Source organism: the organism of the source record quoted next, unplaced genomic scaffold, assembly GCF_019419815.1.
Source record: "Pyrus x bretschneideri cultivar Hongxiangsu unplaced genomic scaffold, Pyrus_bretschneideri_v1 Contig26, whole genome shotgun sequence".
In the NCBI taxonomy this organism is placed as follows: domain Eukaryota; kingdom Viridiplantae; phylum Streptophyta; class Magnoliopsida; order Rosales; family Rosaceae; genus Pyrus; species Pyrus x bretschneideri.
In genome coordinates, this window is record NW_025999568.1 from 4,316,271 (window position 1) to 4,339,497 (window position 23,227).

The 23,227-nt window shown below is 37.4% G+C and overlaps 2 protein-coding genes across 2 annotated transcripts; one reads left to right on the forward strand and one right to left on the reverse strand.

Moving 5' to 3' along the window:
* Positions 1–2,423: 2,423 nt before the first annotated feature.
* LOC125478732 (protein TIC 20-I, chloroplastic) lies at positions 2,424–3,359 on the reverse strand. The gene has a single exon (XM_048587232.1). It carries the CDS (start codon positions 3,182–3,184, stop codon positions 2,654–2,656), a length of 531 nt encoding a protein of 176 aa, XP_048443189.1. The 5' UTR covers positions 3,185–3,359; the 3' UTR covers positions 2,424–2,653.
* Positions 3,360–12,209: 8,850 nt separating this feature from the next.
* On the forward strand, positions 12,210–17,470 carry LOC103936378 (ATP-dependent 6-phosphofructokinase 6). Its single transcript, XM_009346214.3, has 13 exons — positions 12,210–12,429; positions 13,386–13,432; positions 13,544–13,583; positions 13,694–13,756; positions 13,843–13,980; positions 14,244–14,402; positions 14,510–14,563; positions 14,730–14,798; positions 14,905–15,034; positions 15,300–15,556; positions 16,419–16,467; positions 16,602–16,756; positions 17,026–17,470. The coding sequence occupies exons 1-13, from the start codon at positions 12,328–12,330 to the stop codon at positions 17,227–17,229; spliced, it is 1,467 nt and encodes a 488-aa protein (XP_009344489.2). The 5' UTR covers positions 12,210–12,327; the 3' UTR covers positions 17,230–17,470.
* The last annotated feature ends 5,757 nt before the right edge of the window (positions 17,471–23,227 follow it).

A 23,227-nucleotide genomic window follows, 5' to 3' on the forward strand; every position in this document is an offset into this window, starting at 1 on the left:
TTGTTCTGATTGCACTGATATTTAGTGTGTTTCAATATACCAACTAATGCAGTAAGTGAAGAGGCAGCTGAGGTAACCTACTTTAACTAATCATTGTCAAGCAGCTGTGCGTGCGACTTCATCCTTAGTGTTGATAACCTTGTTTGCTTGAGTGAAAATTATTCTGTTGCTTCGAAGTAGGATTAAGATGGCTAGATCCATGCCTATATGTTTTGCATAGAGTTGTCTTGCATGGTTTTGTGTCTTTACTACATTGAATGCAGAAATGTTTTACAGCGGGTTAATTTGTACTCCGTAACTTATTATCCTCAAGATACATTCTTATGTTTATGTAAATTTGGTGATATCAACCTTTTAAAACTGGGGAAGCTCATGCTTGCTTTCTGAAATAAGAAGTTGTTTGATTCTGTTTGCTCTTTGAAATAAATTGTTTGATTTGATTATATGTTGTTTGATTGTGTATAGGAACTGCTGTTTGAAAAAGAATCTGTTGCTGCCAATATCAAGAGACCAATACATATTTCCTTTAATGCTATTTGAATATTTCTTTTTGCTTGTTGTTGTTGCTGCTGAGACCAATATCAAGAGACTAATTCAGTAATTCTACTTGAGTTCTTCAATTTTTTTATTTTTTTATTTTTTGTGTTGCATGCAACTTTATATAAACAGTTTTAGAAGATGTATTTGAATGCATAATGATTTAGTGTTCAAATAATTTAGTATTCGGAACCGTAAACCGACAAGGACTGAGTCAGAACTGGTGTAGACCAAATCGTACAATTCTAGTAATAAATTTAAGTAGAACCGAACCGTTGATATTTTAAGATTCCGATTTCGATTTAGGGGTAAAACCACACCAAACTGTACCGTACCCACCCTTAGGGTGTGTTTACGTGTTCGTAATCGGAATCAAAAGTCGGAGTGTGATTCCGGGTTATTCTTGTGTTTACCAAAACTTGAAGGAATCAAAATGAGTGGGGTCCACTCGAAAGATAGGAATTGAATTCCGAATTTTGGGGGAATTGAACTCCTGAGTAGGAGGTGTCATTTGAGTTCCGGGACAAAGGAGGAATCCGGAATACAAGTTTCTACCCATTATAACCCCATCTAATTCCTGAAAAACTCCAAATCTGCCACTCAAATCAACAAACCCAGACCTCTCTGCCTGCCTCCCTTTCACCTCCCCGTGCCCAGTGAACCAATCTCAAGAATCCTAGGGCGTCTTCAGATATCGTAGTGAGCTGGTTGTTCTTTGGTTGTGGCATCGTGGTTGTGTGGGGATGGAGGTGCGACGCGCAAGAGAGATCAATGGATGCAAAGGAAATGATGATGAAGGATCCACAGAAAATAAAATGGAGGAGGAGGGAGAGAGTGGTGGCGGTAGCCGCTGGTGAGGACTGGCGAAGGATACTGGGGAGAAGAGAAATGACGTTAAAAATTAAGTTTCAAAAGGTAGAAAACTTGGGCTGCTGGCTTGGGAAGTTATTGGTTGGGTATAAAAAAATTAGGTTTGAAAAGGTCAAAATAAAATAGTTTCTCTCACCTTTACATTCTAGGTGCAAATAAGTTTCTCTGCCTCCACCTTTACATTCAGGTTGTCCCGATCCAAGTTGTACTCTTACCTTTACAGTCTGGGTGCAAATAAGTTTCTCTGCCTCCACCAAACGGCTAGCCGCTAGGTATGAAGTTTACATTGAGGCCCACACTTCATGCTTTTGGTCGCCAGTGGTCCATTCATGATCTCAAGATGCAAATCAGCCCAAACCCCAACCCTCCCATAGTCAGGGGTTTGTTTTTTGATCGGACGATAAATTTTGTTAAATTAAATATTATATTAGCTACCGATGGGGTTTAAACCCACGTCGTTATGCCAGGGTTCAACTTATTTCCACCACTATGGTAAAGGGCCGTTTGCCCACATTTAGCATTTAAAATATGGATATAGGTGAAAATATCAATATTGATATTTTTTTTTGTCAAATGATAGAATTTGTTAGATTAGCCATTGACGAGTTTTGAACCCACATTGTTATGCAAGAGCTCAACACATTTCTACCACTATGGTAAAAGGACACTTGTCAATATTGATATTGATATCAATTCCCTTCAACAAAAATTATGAAAATTGCAATGAGTGGGTATATCAACTCATTCAAATTTAGTCTAAATTAGAGATTTTTTTTTTAAAAAAAAAAAAAATTCAAAAGTTCCAAATTTGCATTGAGTTATGGCAAAATTTGTGTGGTGGATCGATATATATAATCGATATTCATTAATTTTCCTACATCTCGCCGATATAGGGTAAAATTTGCATTTCACCCCCTTTCCATATCAATCCTTAATTTTTCATCGATATGTTACACACTGACACCGCCCACATCAAAGAAAAAGAAAAGGAAATCGAAATGGGCATAAAATTAGAATAGAAAAACAACAAAACACCTTAATTCTGATTAACAATGAAATAAGCAAACAAGACCTGAACGAGAAGTCAGCTAGAACACACACCAAGCTGATTCAATTAAAACATTTACACAATTGTTGATTTTCGAAAAACTGCTTCGGCAAACAAGTTTTCATCTCGTACAACAAAATCCAAACAATGCGAAGACAACATTCTTTATGAGTTTCTCTTGTGCTTTCGTTCACTCTATTAGTCATATGGAATTTGAATATATGCAGCATCACAGACGAAGGAGATATCAGCATACATGCCAGCAAGAGCACAACGTATGGCCTCCAACACGGTAAAAAGGTAAGCAAATGCAATGGCCGTCCAGAAGTGCATCCTAACCTTACCCCAGTAGACAGCAAGCGGCATCCAACGGCTCACAGTCCCTATCACCTGCAAGGTAATCTCCAGCAACATGCCTATCACCACATGAAATCTGAAGAAATGAGGCCATTCCTTTCTCCTCACAACTCCCAGATACGCAACGAAAAAGTATGCCATCAAGAACCAGCTGGGCAACCTCCCAATGGCCCCAAGGAACGGGTATGTTAAGAATTCAAAGTCCTCCAGGAAAGGGTGTAAATGATACGCTGTCTCAGCATACATCCATGTCTCATGTAGGGGCATCAAATAGGGGAGACAGGCTAATGTCCTCCACCACCACTTTGGCTTCTTAGTCATTGGAGGGAACCGAAAACTGTATGGAACATCCTTAGATGCTTGAGGAGCCATTCGAGATTCGTATCTACTTTTCAATGCAGGGATTGTGCGTAACAAGCTACCATGCCTCTGCTGAAAAATGGGCTCGATGCAGCACAGGGGTTCAAAAGTGGCATAACTAGGACAAAATAGATGTCGAATCAAAACCCGCACTCAACTCAACATTGGTTTGGCAAATGATACGTGAAATTCTATTTGAGCACATACGTATTTTTGTGTCAGTAAATGATAGCCGGTGAAGTGTGTGTCAAGCACATTAACAGAGATAGGATTGAGAGCTACACACTGATGTACTTTTCATACCGAAATTAAACAACCAGGACATTCACAATGAAATATACGACCGAGAGACTTACCTTCTTGGCGAGCTCTCCATGACCTGACGCATGGAAACACAGTCGCCTTAATCGGAAAACGGGAAGCACATGACAAGACAGGGCCACCAGAAATCAATGGCTTACACTCTCCGAAATTCACAGAACTACACCCGGCGGGCATGGCCTGACTCTACCGTATCACGATATTGTTCACTTTGGGCCCCAACCACGCCCTCACGGTTTTGTTTATGGGAACTCACATGAGAACTTCCTAGTGGGTGGCCCATCCTAGGATTGCTCTCTCGCAAACTCGCTTAACTCCGAAGTTCCTACGGAATCCAAAGCCAGTGAGCTCCCAAAAGGCCTTGTGCTAGGTAGAGATGGGAATATACATATAAGGCTTACAGGATCCACTCCCCTAGGTGATGTGGGATGTCACAATGTACCCCCTTTAGGGGCCCAATGTCCTCATCAGCACACATCCGCCAGGGATTGGCTCTGATACCAAATTGTCACATCCCCGTCCAGGCCCCCATCACATCCCCGGCCCGACTCCACCATAGCATGATATTGTCTACTTTGGGCCCTGACCACACCCTCATGGTTTTGTTTCTGGGTACTCACACCAGAACTTCGTAGTGGGTCACCCATCCTGGGATTGCTCTCGCGCGAACTCGTTTAACTTCAGAGTTCCTACAAAACCCAAAGCCAGTGAGCTTCCAAAAGGCTTCGTGCTAGGTAAAGATGGGAATATACATATAAGGCTTACATGATCCACTACCCTGGGCGATGTGGGATGTCACACTCTGTAATGAAAAAAATTTCATGTACCAAATGTTGAAAACCACGAAACTTAAGGGTAATAAACTGAGATTTACCCTAATTTTGCCGTTTGATAGAAAAACATAAAAAAGTTTATGAGTTGTAGAAGTGCTTTTTAAAGCATTGCCAACCGACATGAAACTACCAAGGCAATTGGGCAATTATTGCCAAAAAAGGGAAAATCTTACTCTAGCTCATAACAAAAATTTGAGCAATTGATGGGCCTATAGTTATCGAACGACTCAACCGGGCAATCTTTGCGTGACCCTACGCCCGAGTGTGGTATAACGTCAACAATGTTAAATTTTTTTTTTTTTGCAAGGGGATCATTATCGGAAAGATGAAGCAATCAGAAGGGGAGATGTCGATGACAGGAGGAGAGAATGAGGCGATGAGCTTGGGTGAAGTGAAGAACTTGACTTGTCTGACCTTAGGATTACTGACTGTGCGGGGAGTCTAGTGATGGACAGTTGGTAATTTTGGGGTGTGCGTGTGAGTGTGGGGGGGGGGGGGTGGGGGGTTTGGGGTGCAGAGAGAAAGTTTGGGGGGTTTGAATCGTTAGATTTCATCGGTGAGGGTGGGAGAAGACGGGAAGCAACAGAGAAAGGAGAAGGAGAAAAAGAAAGGGAGGGAGGAGGAGAGAGAAATAATAATTTTTTTTTAATCAATTTTTTAATAGTAATTGTCTGGCAACTTATTTTACGAGATGAAGGTGTACTGGAGCAGTTACTATTTACTAACGCAATAATTGCCTATTGTCCAATTTCCATGAGGGGTGAAAATGATCTTAGAGAAGCACTGGAACGTTTAGTAAAAAAAATTATACATGTTTATAATGAGCTAATTTTACCAAAATAAGTGCTTTTACGAGTGGAAAAGTGCATTATACACAAGTGTTCACAAACAAGGTTTTTTTTTTTTTTTTTTTTTTTTGGGCAAGGAGAATGCATTTCATTAACTCAACGGGCCCAAATACAAATAGCAAAAAGATAGAACATGGGACCAAAACCTAAGTTGAAGCTCAAAATACATAAAACCCAAACATCAAACCTTACAGCTAAACAACCGTTATCGTTGCTGCAAAAAAACCACTATCGTAGAAACAAGTCAAAAGGCAAGGAAACGAGTGGTCATGCAAAAATGAGAACATTGTCACACATAAGCAATTGACCAAGTCGATACAATATCATCCCAAGTTCCGAACTAAAGTGCAAATGGTTAAAACAAGAGAACCAAAATCACTACCCAAAATATAACTGCAAATATTTGTTTTCGAACAGTAGTAATTGGTTCGAACATTCAAATATTAAAAATATTAGGAGACTGAAAAAATAAGACAATACTTAACTTTGCATGGTTGATTGGATTGGAATATAAATATTTCTTTTTCCCTTGCTTGTTCTTCTAATAGCCTTCGTGCACGTACTCACCCACGTGAAAAAGATATTTTTTTAATCACTGCATTCTAAGCGTGACTTACATATTTTAAATGTATTTATATGCGTGAATTGACAAAAGGAAAGTCAGATATTTAAAGTAAATGAATAATATTAGATCATGCTAAAAAAAACCTCTCACAAACCAATCAAAGTAGATGAATTCACATAATAAAAATCAGTCTTTCAATTTCCATCTACATTAAATTTACATTGAATAGAGAAAATAATATTTAATAAACAACTGATTGAATCATATTATTTCTAACCCATTGTGAGGCTAAGCCCACCCCCTCCTCCTTAGTGTAGATAATATCATTTGTTAAAAAAAAAAATCATTTGATAACTAATTTAATCGCATTATTATGAGCGTGCGAAAGACTTTTTTTATAACTGGCATTACAGTCTCTTAAGATGTTTTGAACGTGATTAAAAATAGAGAAAATAATATTTAATGAACAACGAATTGAATCACATTATTACTAGCCTATTGTGAGGTGCGAATTAAAAAAACTGTACAAAAAGAATTAATTATTAAAAAACACTATTAAAATAACAAAAATACCCCTGCATTATTGGATGCATTATTTTGGGTTGCTTTTGAATTTTTTTTTGTTTTGGAAGCATTTTTGTTAAAAAAATTTTAATCAAGTTTGTGACTTCAAAAAGAGTTGTTGGTTTTATATATAAAAATGGTGACATCTAAAGCAACTTAAACCCATGCTCGCTCCAACAACGTCATGCATCAATAATTTGCCTCCCCGACTTCTTTAGTGACCTTCACTAGTTTGTTTATTTGATATAAAAAATCAAAATTGAAAAGTCATTTAATATTATAATTTAGTGGTAATTTTCGTCATTTTTAAATGAGATGTCACATCCCGGCCCAGGACGGATCACTTCATGGGCCCGCTCCACCACCGTAGCACGATATTGTCCGCTTTGGGCTTACCATTCCCTCACGGTTTTGTTTTTGGGAACTCACGAGCAACTTCTCAGTGGGTCACCCATCATGGGATTGCTCTAACCCCCTTCTCGCTTAACTTCGGAGTTCCTACGGAACCCGAAGCCGCTCCCAAAAGGCCTCGTGCTAGGTAGAGATGTGAATATACATTTAAGGATCACTCCCCTGGGCGATGTGGGATGTTACATGAGAGGTCTTAAATTTAATTATTGTAAAATATGAATTTGAACCACATTATTACTCATCAATTTTCAGACATAAACTCACTTTTACACTCTTAATATACATGATATCCTTTGTTCTTTAAAAAAAAAAAAAAAAATCCCAAATCAAAAGGCGTGACTCATGAAGCGGACAAACCCACAGCCATCAGGCATGCATCTCGACGTCACCAGTTAGCGCACTATATCAGCGTGAATAATGAATGAAGGCATCAAAACTGTTTAGAAATTGACATTATTGATTTTGATAAACAATGGATAAAATGCACTAAGGCCATGTTTACTTACATAAAGATACGAAGGAAGGAGGGATTTAAAAAAAGATAAATTATTTTTAAGGAAAACTAATGAAAATGGTTTGAAAATTTTGAGTTTTAACTATAAGGACAAAATGAAGGGTAAAGTGAATAGTATTATGATTGACTTTTTAATGTAAAAATGTAGTTTTTTGTTAAAGTAAACAGTACCGGGATTTTTTCATTAAAATTCCTTTATTTTTATACACTTTCTTTATATAAATATATCATAATTAAACATGACGTGTTTAAAACATCTCCAAATGAGATATTAATTTATTTTTTTAAAACTAAAAGGTTTTTTTTTTTTTTTTTTTTTTTTTATAAATTTGGTGTGACATCCCACATCGTCCAGGGGAGTGATCCTTAAATATATATTCCCATCTCTACCTAACATGAGGCCTTTTGGGAACTCACTGGCTTCGAGTTCCGTTGGAACTCCGAAGTTAAGCGGGAAGGGGGCTAGAGCAATCTCATGATGGGTGACCTACTGGGAAGTTGCTCGTGAATTCCCAAAAACAAAACCGTGAGGGAATGGTAAGCTTAAAGCGGATAATATCGTGCTACGGTAGTGGAGCGGGCCGGGATGTGACATTTGGTGTTCAGTTTTTTGTTTTCAGTTAAAATTGAAAACTAAAAGTAAGTATCAAACAAATTTTCAAGCATATTACGTTTTACCACAGTGTCAAAAAAAAAAAATGCCTATGCACTCTAATGTCAAATTGATTCCATTGATCTTGCTTCCTCCTTACATTTGACAATTTAACCCAATAATGATGTCGTTTATAAAAAAAAAATATGAATACTAAAAAAAAAAAAAGTTATTCTTCTAAAAAAAAAAATAGTTATTAAATAGCCTATAAATATTTCAATCTGAAGAGCCAAAATTCCCACGGTTTATTACATGCCAAAAATGATAATTAGGCAGATGAGCTGCAACCACATGCATGTAATTTCGTAACCTCATAATCCAGAAAATTAATTTATTATTCAAACGTGAGTTATACATTGGCCAAGTGTTGTGTTAACTTCACCACCTTATTTTATTTTTCTGACATAATTGGCAATCTTATTCTTTCAAACTTAATAGTTTTAAAAAATAAGAGTCAATCATCATTCGATTTTAATTTAACGATGAGATTATTATTATTATTGACACACCCCGACTCAGAAAGTCCACTTGGACCCTGAATCGAGCTGTGCTAGTCGACACCTGGAAGGTGACGAAACCATAAAATATGATAGTGTATAAAAAGTGAATGAATTTAAATCTAAAAGTGTCTAAATACCAGAGTGCGCTACGAGTGGGAGCGAACCCATTTCACACACGATGTCAGAGCATAAGTAAGGTACAGTAGTGTGGGTAAGAATCATACTCTCAAAAATATCCATCAATACTAAGATTCGCCACAGATTCTTGTCGATACAAACTCAGCAGTTAAAACTTGGAGGGCACCAAACAGAAGGTGTGAGTAAGCAATAAAACCAAGCTTCCCAAAGTTACTACCTCTCAAAAAGTAATGCCCCTAAATGTAAAACCCGTATCGTTTTCCATAAGACAGTACAACATATATACATATATCCAAACCATACTCAGAAATGATCAAAACCACGGTTTGCCATAAACTCCACCATACATTAATAAGTAGGCCAAATGAACTACATCAATACAAAGTGATATATCAGTCAGAGTCATCTAAAATGACTTGTACATCTTATCCATATCTCATCAATCATGGCTAGCATATAAGTCGGAGTCACCTATAGTGACCTGTACGACTTATCCATATCTCATCAATCCTGGCTAGCATATAAGTCGAAGTCACCTATAGTGACCTGTACGACTTATCCATATCTCATCAATCATGGCTAGCATATAAGTCGGAGTCACCTATAGTGACCTGTACGACTTATCCATATCTCATCAATCCTGGCTAGCCAATAGCTCAATAAGTATACCTGCACACGAGTCGGAACCACCTAAAGTGGTCTGTACGACAGGACTGGGTGTAAATAAATACGCTCAAGTGCTACGATCGCGTGAAGACTGGGCGAATAATCGCGGGTCACCTACGAGTCAGAACCACCTAAAGTGGTCTATACGACAGGACTGTGCACCTTCCTTGAATCCAAGGTGAGCGTAAGGTGCGGGAGGTGAACATCACGTGAAGAACTGTGCCCTGGCCACATGCGGGAGCACTAACACCGGGGTGCAGGTTTATGAGCTCTCAATGCATCTCAATATAACATGTGCAACTCATGGCAACTAGTACGACAGTATCAAAGTTGCCTAACTCATAACTGTAGTCATGCTATAACGCAATCGATTCAACTATTACCATAAACTCACCTGAACTTACCTGGGTGTCCTGAGTTCACCTTTGCACTTGAAAGCATTCCCAATAATTATATGCAAGTAATATACATATGGATATATCATGATGCAATCTACTACTTAACCATGTCGTAGCATTTTCAATTATAAACAATATGGTGTGAAGTGTACAATCAGTAACGCCCTACTCCCAAATTACTTATTTTCAGGGATAATTATCCATGACAACCCAATTAACTCTAATTTAACTAACTAATTCACAAAACTAAAACTTGCCTTTACAAATTTCCTTCGCGTTACTCAATTTCCCAAGCAAAGCTTTTGTCTCAAATATTTTATGGCTGCATCTAACGTCTCGTTAGACTGCCTACGTACCCTAGACAGGGATCAAACCATTCGTAGTTCATATAGTACTTCAAGCATTCATAATAAATATGTATGAAAGTAATATGCCTAATCAATTTAAAAGTGTCGATAGAACTCTCAATAATATGTACGATAAAAAGGAAAAGATGCACTCACCTGGAGTCCAGGCTATGATTCTCTAGCGCACGCATCGAGGCGTCCTGAATGATTGGTCCCTGTGACCAATTATCAAATCACATCTCAAAACTCTTATCCGTAGAATATGTAATTCACATAAAACACAACCTCAACGACATTCTAAAATAGTTTGATACCCATTGACCACAAGTCAACCGTCGATCAAAGATCGACGGTAGGGTTTACAACCCTGTATAACTTGACCCGGAAGATCCGCATATCAGATTTCCAATCCGCAACTTCCAAAGATCCACAATATGTTTCTAGAATAACATATTAAAATTTCATTACGATCCAACGGTTAGATCTCCGCCAATTGCCTAAAACAAGTGGCCATGAACATTTATTTTACTAACTTACAAATCCAATTCAGGAAGATCCGTAAGTCGGATTCCCAATCCGTAAATTCCTATAATCTTTAAATATTACGTATTATAATGTATCCAATTTTGGTGACGATCCAACGGTCGGATCATCAATTCACATTTTATCAAGTAACGTATCGTAACGAATTTAGGTTCCAACTATCAACCTACGTCATTCAAATGACAAAACTGAATTCAAGACATTTGACATAGCCTAAAAATAGCATTGGCGGCCCACTGGCCACGCGCCGCCGCGGGTGGCGGTCGGCCACCCCGACTCGCCGGAAAATTAAACTATTTCCAAAAATTCTCAAACTTCACAGAAATGAAGATCTCAGTGAGTGGAGCAACTTTCATATCTGCCACGAAGTCCAAAAGTGGACGGAAGATGGTCAATTTTGCCCACGAAGCCGGCGGGTGCCTAAAACTTCCCGACATCGATTCGTCGTCTACGGTGGTCCAACGGGGTCAAGGTTGGTTGGGTTTTGCTCCTGGGATGATGGGCTACAAAGCCCAAGTAGTGGCATCGGCCATTGCTTTGCCGATTTGCCGGAAAATCGAGAAGGGTGGCTGGAGCACCATTGATTTTCGTCAACTTTCGTGGTCTCAAACCGCCTCATACCATGGTTAATCAAGGTGGTTCTTGGGTGAGTTTTGTAGAGGGGAATGAGAGCTTCAAGATGGTGGTGGCGGCATCGAAAAACTCCACCGGAGTTGGCTGGAATCGGCCTTGGAAAGTGGGTGGTCGCGAGTGGGAAAAACCCACGAGAAAGCTGGGATTTTTTTTTTTTTTTTTCTTCTGATTGGGCTTCACCTTAAATAACCAATTTCTGATTGAGGATTTAATTTAATCAACACTAAACCTTGAATAACCAATTTCGAACAGCCGTAACTATACCGTTATAATCCGGACTCGCAAACGGCTTTCGCCTATGCGTTCACATCCACGAGTATTACGAGAATATGTTAAAAGAATAAGTCATACGTCTCTCTAGACGATGGTTAACAGAAGTCAAAGTCCTTGCCTCTAGGGCAATTTCGTAAATTCACGCTTTTTAAATAAAATAAAAACGTAAAATTTGGAACGGGTTGTCACAATTATTATTATTATTTTCATCGTTGGATTAAGATCAACAGTGAGTGACGAAAATTTCTACTTTTCCTTTCACTGTTGGATTAATATCAATCAATGAGTGACGAAAATTTTTTAGATCATAGAGTTTAGCAGAATGGGACTCTTAGTATTAGTTCTTGAATTTCATTGTGTATGAATTGAATTTCTAGAACTATTTTATTGAAATTATCAGATAAAAACAATTTTAAGACAAACCGCAGTATAACCGAGTACATAAATAATTTCAATAAAAGATACGAAGAAAGAAAGTGGCTGACTTGGGTGGAACGCGTTTAACACCACCATGACGTATCAAAAAAATAACATAAATTTTAAATATAATACCGTCGCCACAAAGATGTGAATTGACAAACCCATCCTTGTACGTAGAAATAATTCAATACATTCTCAAAACATCTTTGAAACTGTTCTAAATTCTCGCCCAAGAAATTCACATAAAAAATGAAATTAGAAAAGTAAATTTTCCAAGTCAATACGTGGGAGCTGTCCGATTAATCGTCATCAACGGCTATAAATACGCGGTGCAGTATCTTGCCTTTTTAGTACTAGTCCCGAATCTCGAGATATGGCCAGCACCGCTTCCATTTCTAGGCCCAGGTTCCGCTGCTTCGACCCTACTAACTCTTACACTGCGACTCCCGATCACCCTCGCTACTTCTCGGCTTCCCCTCCCACCTCCAGCCCCTCCACTCCCCGAGTGAACGGCCCCTCCAGTGGCAGCATGGCAATTTCCGACAACTCCGAGCCCAAAATCGCCACGGGCCCCGGTGGCTACGTCCTCGAAGATGTTCCTCACTTAGTTGATTACATCCCCGATCTCCCCGTAACTCTCTCTCTCTCTCCCCCTACTTCTCTCTTTTCTAAGGCTTTGTTTGGCTGATCAGAAAAAAGTTAATCGGATTATCAGTGTTACATGCTACTTACTTGCAGACTTGGATTGCTTTTTTTTTTTTTTAATTCGAAAAAAAAAAAATTTAATAATTGTAGCTGCTAAAAACATGCGATCTTCTTCTGGTTGGTGTTTCGCATGTTCGGTGTTGTAGTGGCGGTTGCTTTTAGGCGGTGAGTGAAACGCAGCGTTTTGGCATGACTGGATCCATGACAAAAAAGCTTTCGATTTGTTCTTTTGTTGTTTCTGGGACTTGTTTAAGTTGCGTTTTAAGTTAAGTAATCTGATTTCCATATAATTAGGTTCTTGAGCTTTTAGTTGTTTCTTCAGTAACCAGAATTGTGGCGACTTTTCTTTTAATTTTTTAATTGTTTTTGGTATTTTGTGCCCGGTGGATATTGCTAAATTGTTATGACTAACATTATTTGTTTTAGATTTGATTCAATGAAAAAAAGTGATGACATTTAGGGCTTGTTTGGAGTGCCTCTGGAAGAGTTAGAAGCGGTTTCTGCCAATCAGAAGTGCTTCTGATTACGTATGGAGAAAAACTTTCAAGCGTTTATGGGTTGTGGAAATGCTTTTTGGAGAAGCGGCTTTTCGTCAAGCACTTCCTACTGCTATTTGAGGAAGCGCTTGGATCTGAAATGAATATTTCTGCGTGTTTTTAATAAAAGAAGATCAAGTAAAAGGGAGCAGAAGAGTCCTAAACAGGCCGTTAATTATCCACGGAAAACAAATTCTATAATTTTTGTGTTTCTAACATTTGTGCTTGCTAAGTGTGCTTTGAGGGGTGAATTAGTTCTCTGTATGAGAATTCTAACTGGATTGTTTTGCTGCAAGGGGAAACGAAATCTAACACGCAGTTTTATATGTTTTGTGGCATCTCGCAGACATATCCCAATCCATTACAAGACAATCCGTCCTATTCGGTTGTTAAGTAAGTTTGACTCTTTCAGCTCCTTTGCTTTACATTCACTGCAATTGTGTTTCGTTCAACACTATTTTGTTGTGATCTTATAATTCACAAAATTGATCTTGCTTTGGCCAGGCAGTATTTCGTTAATGCAGATGATACCGTTGCTCAAAAGGTGCTCTACTAATAATGCATTTGTTTTTTGCTCAAATTCGTACTGATATGAACATTTCTATATGTTACAACTTCAGGTTCTCTAATTCTATAATGTTTTGCTTTGTATAGATTGTTGTTCATAAGGATAGTCCAAGGGGGACACACTTTCGACGCTCTGGACCACGTCAGAAGGTTTTACATTCCTAATTTTTTCCCTGTATTTATCGTCCTTGTGTTATGTATTCCAGACAAATCACATGCAATTGGATATTTCTCAGGTGTATTTCGAGTCAAATGATGTGCATGCGTGCATTGTGACATGTGGTGGTCTATGTCCAGGACTGAATACAGTTATTAGGGAAATAGTATGTGGTCTGTACCACATGTATGGTGTCAAAAGAATTCTTGGAATAGAGGTAAGGCATATTTGACGTATACTCAAAGACATTTTAAATCTCCATCTTCATATTGCAAAATAGGAGAATAAATTGTGCAAATGTGCATGAATAAAAAGTTAACCGAACCTTTTTGTTCCCTTGCTCTCATTCTACATGAGGTAAATATAACAGACTATAATTTTAGGCCTGTTGGTGGATAATTTGGCCTTCAATTCAATGATAATCTTTTATCATACGGTTGAACAATGTCATGAACTAAGGAAGTAATTTTCTCCATGTAGGGTGGATATAGAGGGTTTTATGCCAGAAATACAATCCCCTTAACACCGAAGGTTGTGAATGACATCCATAAACGAGGTGGCACCATCCTTGGAACCTCGCGAGGTGGGCATGTTACCTCAAAGATTGTGGACAGCATCCAGGACAGAGGAATTAATCAGGTCGATCTTGTCTTATGTTACTCTAGATTTTCAGATTTCATTTTATGCTGCCTTTTCTTTCTTCAAACAAATTCTGTGCATAGACTAACTATGTTTGTGCACGTCAGGTTTATGTAATTGGAGGAGATGGAACTCAGAAAGGAGCTTCGGTGATTTTTGAGGTAATTCCGTTTGATGTGGCCATACTAGCATTCATCTCCATTGCTACCCAGGCACGAAGAATTTGGAAGATTCAACAATCTTGAGAGTGTTGGCAACAATATGGGATGAAATTATAAGTAAGTTGAGCCCAATAATTTGTTATTTACCTGCCATTATTCAATGCAGGAAATTAGGAGGCGTGGCCTCAAAGTAGTGGTGGCAGGAATTCCCAAAACCATCGATAATGACATTCCGGTACTCCCTTATTCCATGCATCACTTGTCTGATGTATTTGATCTAAATCTAGCATTTGGTCTTGGAAGCAGTCTTAATTTTGGGTTCCATAATTGCTTTTATTTAGGTTATAGACAGGTCTTTTGGTTTCGACACTGCTGTTGAGGAGGCTCAACGAGCCATTAATGCAGCCCATGTTGAAGCAGAAAGCGTTGAGAATGGTATTGGCTTTGTCAAGTTAATGGGCCGCTACAGTGGTAAAGTGTCATTCCTCTATAATCTTAGGAAGATAATGTGAAAATAGGCTTCTGATGTGATGTTATTATGTCACTTGATACTATCTTATTTCTCCAATTGATATGATTCTCCCTGACCATGTGTAATAATTGTGCCCTCTGCATATTGACTAGATATCCCTTAGTATATATTGGGTTGTTGACTATGTGCATCCATGACGAGACTAACTGTGGGGTAACAGTCACTGTTATGTAGTTCTTATTCTGATACTCTCTTGTCACGCAGGATTCATAGCAATGTATGCTACTCTTGCTAGCCGAGATGTTGACTGTTGTCTGATTCCAGAATCGCCTTTTTATCTGGAAGGACCAGGTGGACTTTATGAATACATTGAAAGAAGACTGAAGGAGGATGGTCACCTGGTTATAGTAATGGCTGAAGGTGCAGGACAAGAACTTCTTGCTGAAAGCATGAACCAGCAGGATGCTTCTGGAAATAAGCTTCTCCAAGATGTTGGTCTCTGGTTATCGCAAAATATTAGGGTAAGATGCCAGCGTTATTTCTATGCCTGATGTTAGAAATGTTGTTAGCCCTGCCTCATCAGTGTGGTTTGTCTTTTATACACTTTTTAGCTGTTGTAAGCATGTCCATTCTGGAATAGGGTAGGGATGCACAGTAGCCTTTTTTCCTTTTGATATTCAATGTTCTAAAAGACGGGCGGCGGGCAGCGGGCGGAGCGCCTAGGCAGACTTAAGTAAATCTGTTATATTTTGTGTAAGTAAGTGTCTATTTATACTTAAAATATAAATAATTACATCATAAATTACAAAATAGAATGACATATATATTATGAAGCATTGAAAATTTGAAACATAATGAAAACATGGGGACACAAGCATATAATGTGTGTTCATTTAAGTATTCAACAAGTCTCTTACAATTTATTAAAAAAATATAATGCAAAATGAAAGTTATCTATTTTCTGTCTAAGTGAGTTGCAACCTAGGCGGATGTCTAGGTGAGTCTGGGCAGGCTAGGCGGTCTAGGCGGGTGCCTCAGCAGGTCTAGGCGTCATTTCTAAATTTTCAAACGCCTAGGCATTAATCGGGGCCGTGGCCAACCGCCTAGTGCCTTGGCAGGGCCTAGGCGGCACTAGGCGGGGATTTTTAGAAGAGTGTTGATATTACCCCCCATTAGAAAACGGGGCGGGGAACTCAAGAAGACTTTGTCAAGCAGCCAAACGCTTTTAATCTTAAACAAACAATGTAGCCACAAGCAGTGTAGCCTACTTGTTTGATGACGTTGACATCATATGCTATTGTTTATCCCTAACATTTTTAAGTGACTTAACCGTGGGTATGCCACTTCTTACCATTTGTATTGGTTTTGATTATGTTCTTGTAGGACCACTTCTTGAAACAGAGAAATATCACTATAAATCTCAAATATATAGGTTTGTTACACTGAAACATTGCCTCTTTTCGGATTTTGAAGTATTACCCTTTTATTGTCTGATTCTACGGATGTTGTCGTAAAGTCTGGTGGAACAACTTACATAACCTAACAACTGTCATTCATTTCTTGCAGATCCTACTTACATGATCCGTGCAATTCCAAGCAATGCATCTGATAATGTATATTGCACCCTCCTTGCTCACAGTGCCATTCATGGTGCGATGGCTGGATACACGGGCTTCACTGTCGGCCCTGTTAACGGGAGGCACGCTTACATTCCGTTCCGTGTAAGTTGAAAGTTACTCTTGGTTTAATTAGCTATCTCAGTAAAAGAAGGGAAGCACATATGATTCAGAAGTGGGGAAACTCTAGCATGTTACATTCCCCTTCAAAAGCTAATAGGCAATATGACGAAGCAAGTGATACAAGAACATAGGCAAAAAATCGATTTTACATTATTTGGGATACAAGAGCACTCTCATTTTTGGATACTGCCATGAATTGTCATTCTTGTGATTGAGTCGTATGCTCAAGTTGATTGTTCTTTCATGCGCAGTGGGTGACCGAGAAGCAGAACAAGGTTGTGATCACTGACAGAATGTGGGCACGGTTACTGTCGTCAACCAATCAGCCAAGCTTCTTGGACCTCAAGAAGGTTGAAGCAATTAAGAAAGAGGAAAAGGAAGAGGAAACAAAAGCCCAACTGATAGTTGGGGAAAACCATACTGAAGCAACTGCAGCGTCTATACCAAAGGAATAGGAAAGGGTTCAACTAGAAGCATGCTTCCGAAATCAAAGATTGTTGTGTTCATGGCGCTCTTATTCATTGTCGCTCCATCTGTCTTCATGTGTGATGTAATTCTTTAGAAGAGCACCCTAAATCTGTCGCTGTTTTGTGTTTTCGTATCGTTATCTTTAAAAGGAGTCATTGTATACTTATGAAACAAATGAGAAGTTATGAGTTGTGGGCAGATATGATTCCTCTCCACTCTTTCTCCCAACTAAGCTTTCCCTACTCTTTTCAGAATGATTTATAATTAGAGGATTGGGCTCATTTATGCACTGTCCACCTGATAACTATGAACGAAATTTTGGATGCATTGTGGAGTAGTATGACGGTGGGAAGGTAATTGACCATCTACAAAAATTCAGGATGGTAGTTCGATGAAATAAAAGTTAGGTGGAAATGGAAATTGTTCACAAGTTCGGGGCATAAATCGGAGAAACTACTTACAATAATCGCTTAGTAAAACTATGCATGCTAGCTTAGAGTGCATGCTAGTGATGCTTTTGGCTACAGGGCTCTCGCTATCTAGGGTGCGGCACTCTACTGCTTCGCCTAGCAACACAACGTATATGTTGCTCTCCCACAATTCCGTTTTCACGGTTTAGGTTGCACCCATTTTGCTTGCCGCTACTACAGAAATCGTCTTTGCTTTCTTTTCCTTTGGCTACTAAGATGTTTCAATTTGCCAAGTTGTCTCTTGTCTGTCCATGGATTAAGCAGTAGTTCGAAAGGTTAACCTATTCAGGAATCTCCAAATCTACACTTATTTTCAACTCCTCGAAACATTTCGTCGCTTACATTTTTCCCGTCTCCGGTGCCTAGGTATCCACCGTAAGCCTTCCTGTTTGAACCTCACCTTTAACTTTATTTAAGGCCATGTCATCCCCTAAGGTGGTGCTAAATGTGCTTTCCTTGTTGTGGAATAAGAAACCTTCGTATCTTAATATATTAATTTATTTCGAGCTATTAGAGTAGGTTCCACTTTTTGGGGAATATGAGTCGAAGCAATAACAAGAATATTTCTAGTGAACATTTTTCCACAATCCTTAGAGAGATAGTTCACTAATAGGCTGAGGCATGAGTAATTCAACTCTTACGACTTTGTAGAGAATTGTGATCTTGGTAAACAGTCGCAAGGACCTGGTCACTGCGACCCCCTTTGTGAGGGGGCACCCCTTCACCTGAACTTACGGGGCTATTTTGCCAAGTTCCTTAGAGAGAGTTGTCTCACGCCCCTAGGTAATCTCTACTTACCACCTGTGTCAGTTTCGAGTACATGTACCCTTTTGTTGAAGGTCGTTCAAGCTTTTCCTAGGAGCATGGCATGGGTTACTTCAGCGATGTGGCGCCTGATACTCAAACATTGGCTCGAGCCATTTTCCCTACCCCTTCTTACCTTGAAAAATCAGAGGCACCCTGTGTCCTTGAACTGATAACCGTCTTTTGACTAATCTAGCCTCCTCTGCCCCAAGTTTTAGCTTTTATGACCCAGTGACCCCTGTCATTCTCCTTAGTTTCTAACCTAGCGCAATTGTGGGACATCAAAAATGGGAAGTTGATTGTTAGTTTTATTCCTCGCTAGTTGACTTGCCTGTGCTTTTTTCTTGAACTCTACGATCGGAATTAAGGAATTTGCTTTATAGCATCAAGTAATGGGATATTTATTTGGACTTTGTTAAACATCTCCATGATTTCATTGTAACAAGTGCCTTTCTTGGGCACAACCAACCCTATACGGTTTATCATTTTTATCATTTATTCCCTAGCAGGATGTGACATATTACTTTTTGATTTACCAGAAGCAGAAGAGGAGTTAGTATACTCGGGTATAAAATTTGGGTTATTTTATGTTTGCTTTCTATCTAAATTTATTGGTTTCTTCATTACTTGTAACAGTTATTGGGAGGTTAGAATATATTTATCCTGGACACGTATGTTTATAAGCTATTTGAAATAAATGAAATGTGGAGTTTTGGAGCGATAATTGGTATCTTTATTATATTAGCTAAAACTTATTTGTTCTTGTTCATTCCTATCACAAGAAGATGGACTTTACCGAGGCTAAAAATGGACCTACTATTGAATTGATTATCGGGCAGTAAATATTGTAAAGGACATACTAGATGCTATTCTTATAATATGCTTGCCTCCAGGAGAGTTATTCTGCGGAAATGCTAGTGTAGGACGATCCACTTTGACTATAGTTCACACTTTTGTATTACCTCTTCTTAACACACTTTTGTATTGCCTCTTCTTACCGCCATGTTTATCTTAATGCACTTTCCAATGATATGTAAGCAAGGTATTTTTGGTCCTTTATAAAGAATATATACAAGATTACATTCATTGTAAAAGAGAATTGTTGAACAAATACATGTGTTCTTATCGATATAGAGCTAAACCACTGAAGGCCTTCTATAATATGTTAAAAATACATATTAAAAACGTAAATTCTATATGTATTATTGAAAAATGTGTGAGAATAATGTGTATTAAACGTGAAAATTTTCACATTTAAAGTTAAGTTGGAGTTTTAAAAAAATGTGCAATTTAATGAATCGTTAAGAAGTGTATAAAAACATAGATATTTTAAAAAGTACGTACATACGTGTTTATTGTGCATATTATACGATAATTTAAGACATGTACGAAAAACATAAGTATTTTAAAAAGTACATATGTACATGTTTCCTAAGCATATTGTACGCTAATTTAAGATGAGTACAGAAAACAAAAGTATTTTTTAAAAGTATGTGTGTATGTATGCATATTATACGCGAATTTACTAACTATTGGAGATACCATACTTTTTAGACCATATTTTGTAAATTACATGATATAGTAATTGATAGTGGAATTCATTTCTTAAGGATTTAAATAAGGAAATCAATCATCAATCGCCACACTATGTAGTCAATAAAATATCGTTTAAAAATGTGGTATCTCTAGCATCACTATATAAATAAAAGGCAAAATCATACTGGTTTTATTGTTTTTGAAAATGCTTGGGAGATCACATTTTGTAAACCATACCTAAACCCTCTCTTTAATAGACGTAGGGTCCACAATATAAGTAAGTCTCACCTCTATTAGAGAGGTGATCTAGATGTGGTTTACAAAATATTGTCTCTCTTGAATCACCATTTTTTTTAAATAACGAATTTGAGTATATCTCCGATTTTCCTCCTTAACTTGCATTTACTGCCAATTCTCACGTTGAACTTTTATTTTGACAAATATTTTCTCGTTATGTTATTCATATTCTATCTAATTATCCACCTACAAAAGTCACATGGGTCATTAAGGATTATATTTAGAAAAATGTTAAGGAAATCATTTTAAAAGTAGAATTCTTTATGAATTTTCTGTCACCTTATATTTTTAACATAACATTTTATAATACTATTTTCCTTAACTTTGGATTACTCTACCACACCTAATTCTTTGTCTTTTCGTTTTTTGTAATCATTAAGAACTCATTAGTTATGACTGCATTAAGTGCTAAATTTATATCGATGTCTACTGGTGGAACATAATTCAAAGATGGCAATTAGCTACTCAACGTGTTCAAGTTCAAGCCATGCACCATTTGATGATCGTGTTCAAGATTCTGAACACTCACGAGTGTCATTAGTGCATGGCAAGATTGTTGTATTGAAAGGTCGCTTGAGAGAAATACGTGGTGGTTATCTTCATGGACAAGGATTTCGGTCTATTGTCTCGAATTTAAACTATTCATCTCTATGTAGTTTAAGATAATTAGTGTAAATGATTTTATCATCTCTTTAAAAAAAAAAAATATAGTGATATATACACGTGCGCGTGCGCACACACACACTAGCCTTTTTTCATACGCGTTGATTCTTTTGGTTTTTTATTTGAAGAAACAAAAAGCGAAAAACAAAATAATAATTTATTTTAAAAAATAATAAAATTAGTTAATAATCACTTTGTGGGTTTTTTTTTTGTTTGTGATTTTCTTATTTTATTTGAAAATTTAATGAGAGAGGGCAATTTTGAAATTATGAATGTTTCGCCATTTTTTGCATTCTCTCTTTATATATTGTAACTTTTCATTGCTCCTAAAGTGTAACATCCCATATCGTCTAGGGAGTGGATCCTGTAAGCCTTATATGTATATTTCCATCTCTACCTAGCACGAGACTTTTTGGGAGCTCACTGGCTTCGGAGTTCAACGGAACTCCGAAGTTAAGCAAGTTTACGCGAGAGCAATCCCAGGATGGGTGACCCACTGGGACGTTCTATTTGAGTTCCCAGAAACAAAACCATAAGGGTGTGGTCGGGGCCCAAAGTGGATAATATCGTGCTACGGTGGAGTTGGGCCCGGTATTTAATGGGGGCTGTGAATGTGACATAAAGGCTAACCTATTAATTGTTCATGACTCAAACTTTAAAAGGCAATTGGTTGGAATGATTACTTTTTGATATTTGGTTATAAAAAATAATCAATTTTTACCATGTCATCATTATATTATCGTTGTGCATGTGGTCGTTATGTCATGGTTGTGTCATTGATCAATATATCATTACTAAAAATTAATCATTTCTGTAACTAAATGTTCAAAAGTGATCATTCCAGGTAATTGTCCAACTTCAAACAATTGCGTGTTTGAATTAATAATTGTCTATTACATGTACGTCTTCAACACTCCATTTTGTAAAGCATATTCCATATATGATTCTTACTAATGTATCGCGACAAAAAAATTGACACACTTAGAATAATTAATAAAGCATTAAAAAGATAATCGTAAATTGTGACATGATGTCACATGAGCCTAACGAAAACCTAAACACGAAACCTAAAGAAGGAAAATTTTGAGTTGTAGAGATTTTCCTTGTTACAACAACGGGAGGAAAATGAACTAAGGAGGGGTAACATCAACATCAATCTTTAAGAAAGAAATTAGAGCAATTAGCAGAAATAATTACTTTTTGACATTATGCAGAGATGATTTGGTGTTATGTGATTGTTATGTCTTCTACGGTAATAAAAAATGATACCAAATGTCAAAAAAGATTGTTCATGTTAATTGCCCAATAAATTAATGATCTTAGTGAATGATGCCTTAAAAAAATGTTTCGTAGAAAAATCAAAACATATGAAGACTCGTGTTAAGTTTGAGATACAACTACTTTGACGCTCTTGTTGTGTATGCGTCTCTCGAAATTGGCTACAGTAGAAGGTCATAGTTAATTATGTGCATATATGCATTTAACACAATTACCGTTGAAGAGTGCACATCCGTCAGTTTATTGTTCAAAACACATATCTAGTCCATTGGATTGATGGATGATTTGGACTTGTTTTCTTTATTTTATGGGTCAATGATGCTTTAGACTTTGGTTGGGTGGCATGAATGCGTTTCAGGCTTCCAATTAACATCACATATTAAAATTTAGAGAGCTTTATCGAAAGGTTTTACTACTATTTATTTTTATAAAAAAATTATATTTTTAATTAAAAAGTCAATTTTAATACTATTTACTTTACTTTTATTTTGTTTTTATCGTTAAAACTCAAAATTTTCAAGTTATTTTCATTACTTTTTCTTAAAATTTATTCAATAAAGCAAGATATATATCGCTGGAAGTTTCCAATAATTTGTTCAAACTAATTATTAATTTAATTTTTTGACATTATAAAAGTATTAATTTATTTTCCATTCCCAGGCACATGGGAACTGAAATCTACAGTAGGTAAGGAATCAATGCAAACTTGCAAACTTGAGTCTCTTGTCAATTGGCTCTCTCCTCCATCTGTACGCAATACAAACGAGAAATTTTTTATTGTGATCACAATACAGGTAGTATATTATATGTTTTTATATAAATATTGAAATTTTTTATATTTTAAGTTATTTATATTTTAATATACATATCCCACTATTTATATCGTGACACATGATGTACTTTCCCATAATCCGGTCACACTAAATTATCTCTCCAA

Bases quoted from the DNA above. Each gene is read 5' to 3' on its own strand.
- LOC125478732 (XM_048587232.1), bottom strand. From the start codon at position 3,184: ATGGCTCCTCAAGCATCTAAGGATGTTCCATACAGTTTTCGGTTCCCT.
- LOC103936378 (XM_009346214.3), top strand. From the start codon at position 12,328: ATGGCAATTTCCGACAACTCCGAGCCCAAAATCGCCACGGGCCCCGGT. The intron at 13,584-13,693 runs GTGCTCTACTAA...TGCTTTGTATAG, and splicing joins ATGATACCGTTGCTCAAAAG to ATTGTTGTTCATAAGGATAG. The intron at 16,468-16,601 runs GTTTGTTACACT...CATTTCTTGCAG, and splicing joins TATAAATCTCAAATATATAG to ATCCTACTTACATGATCCGT.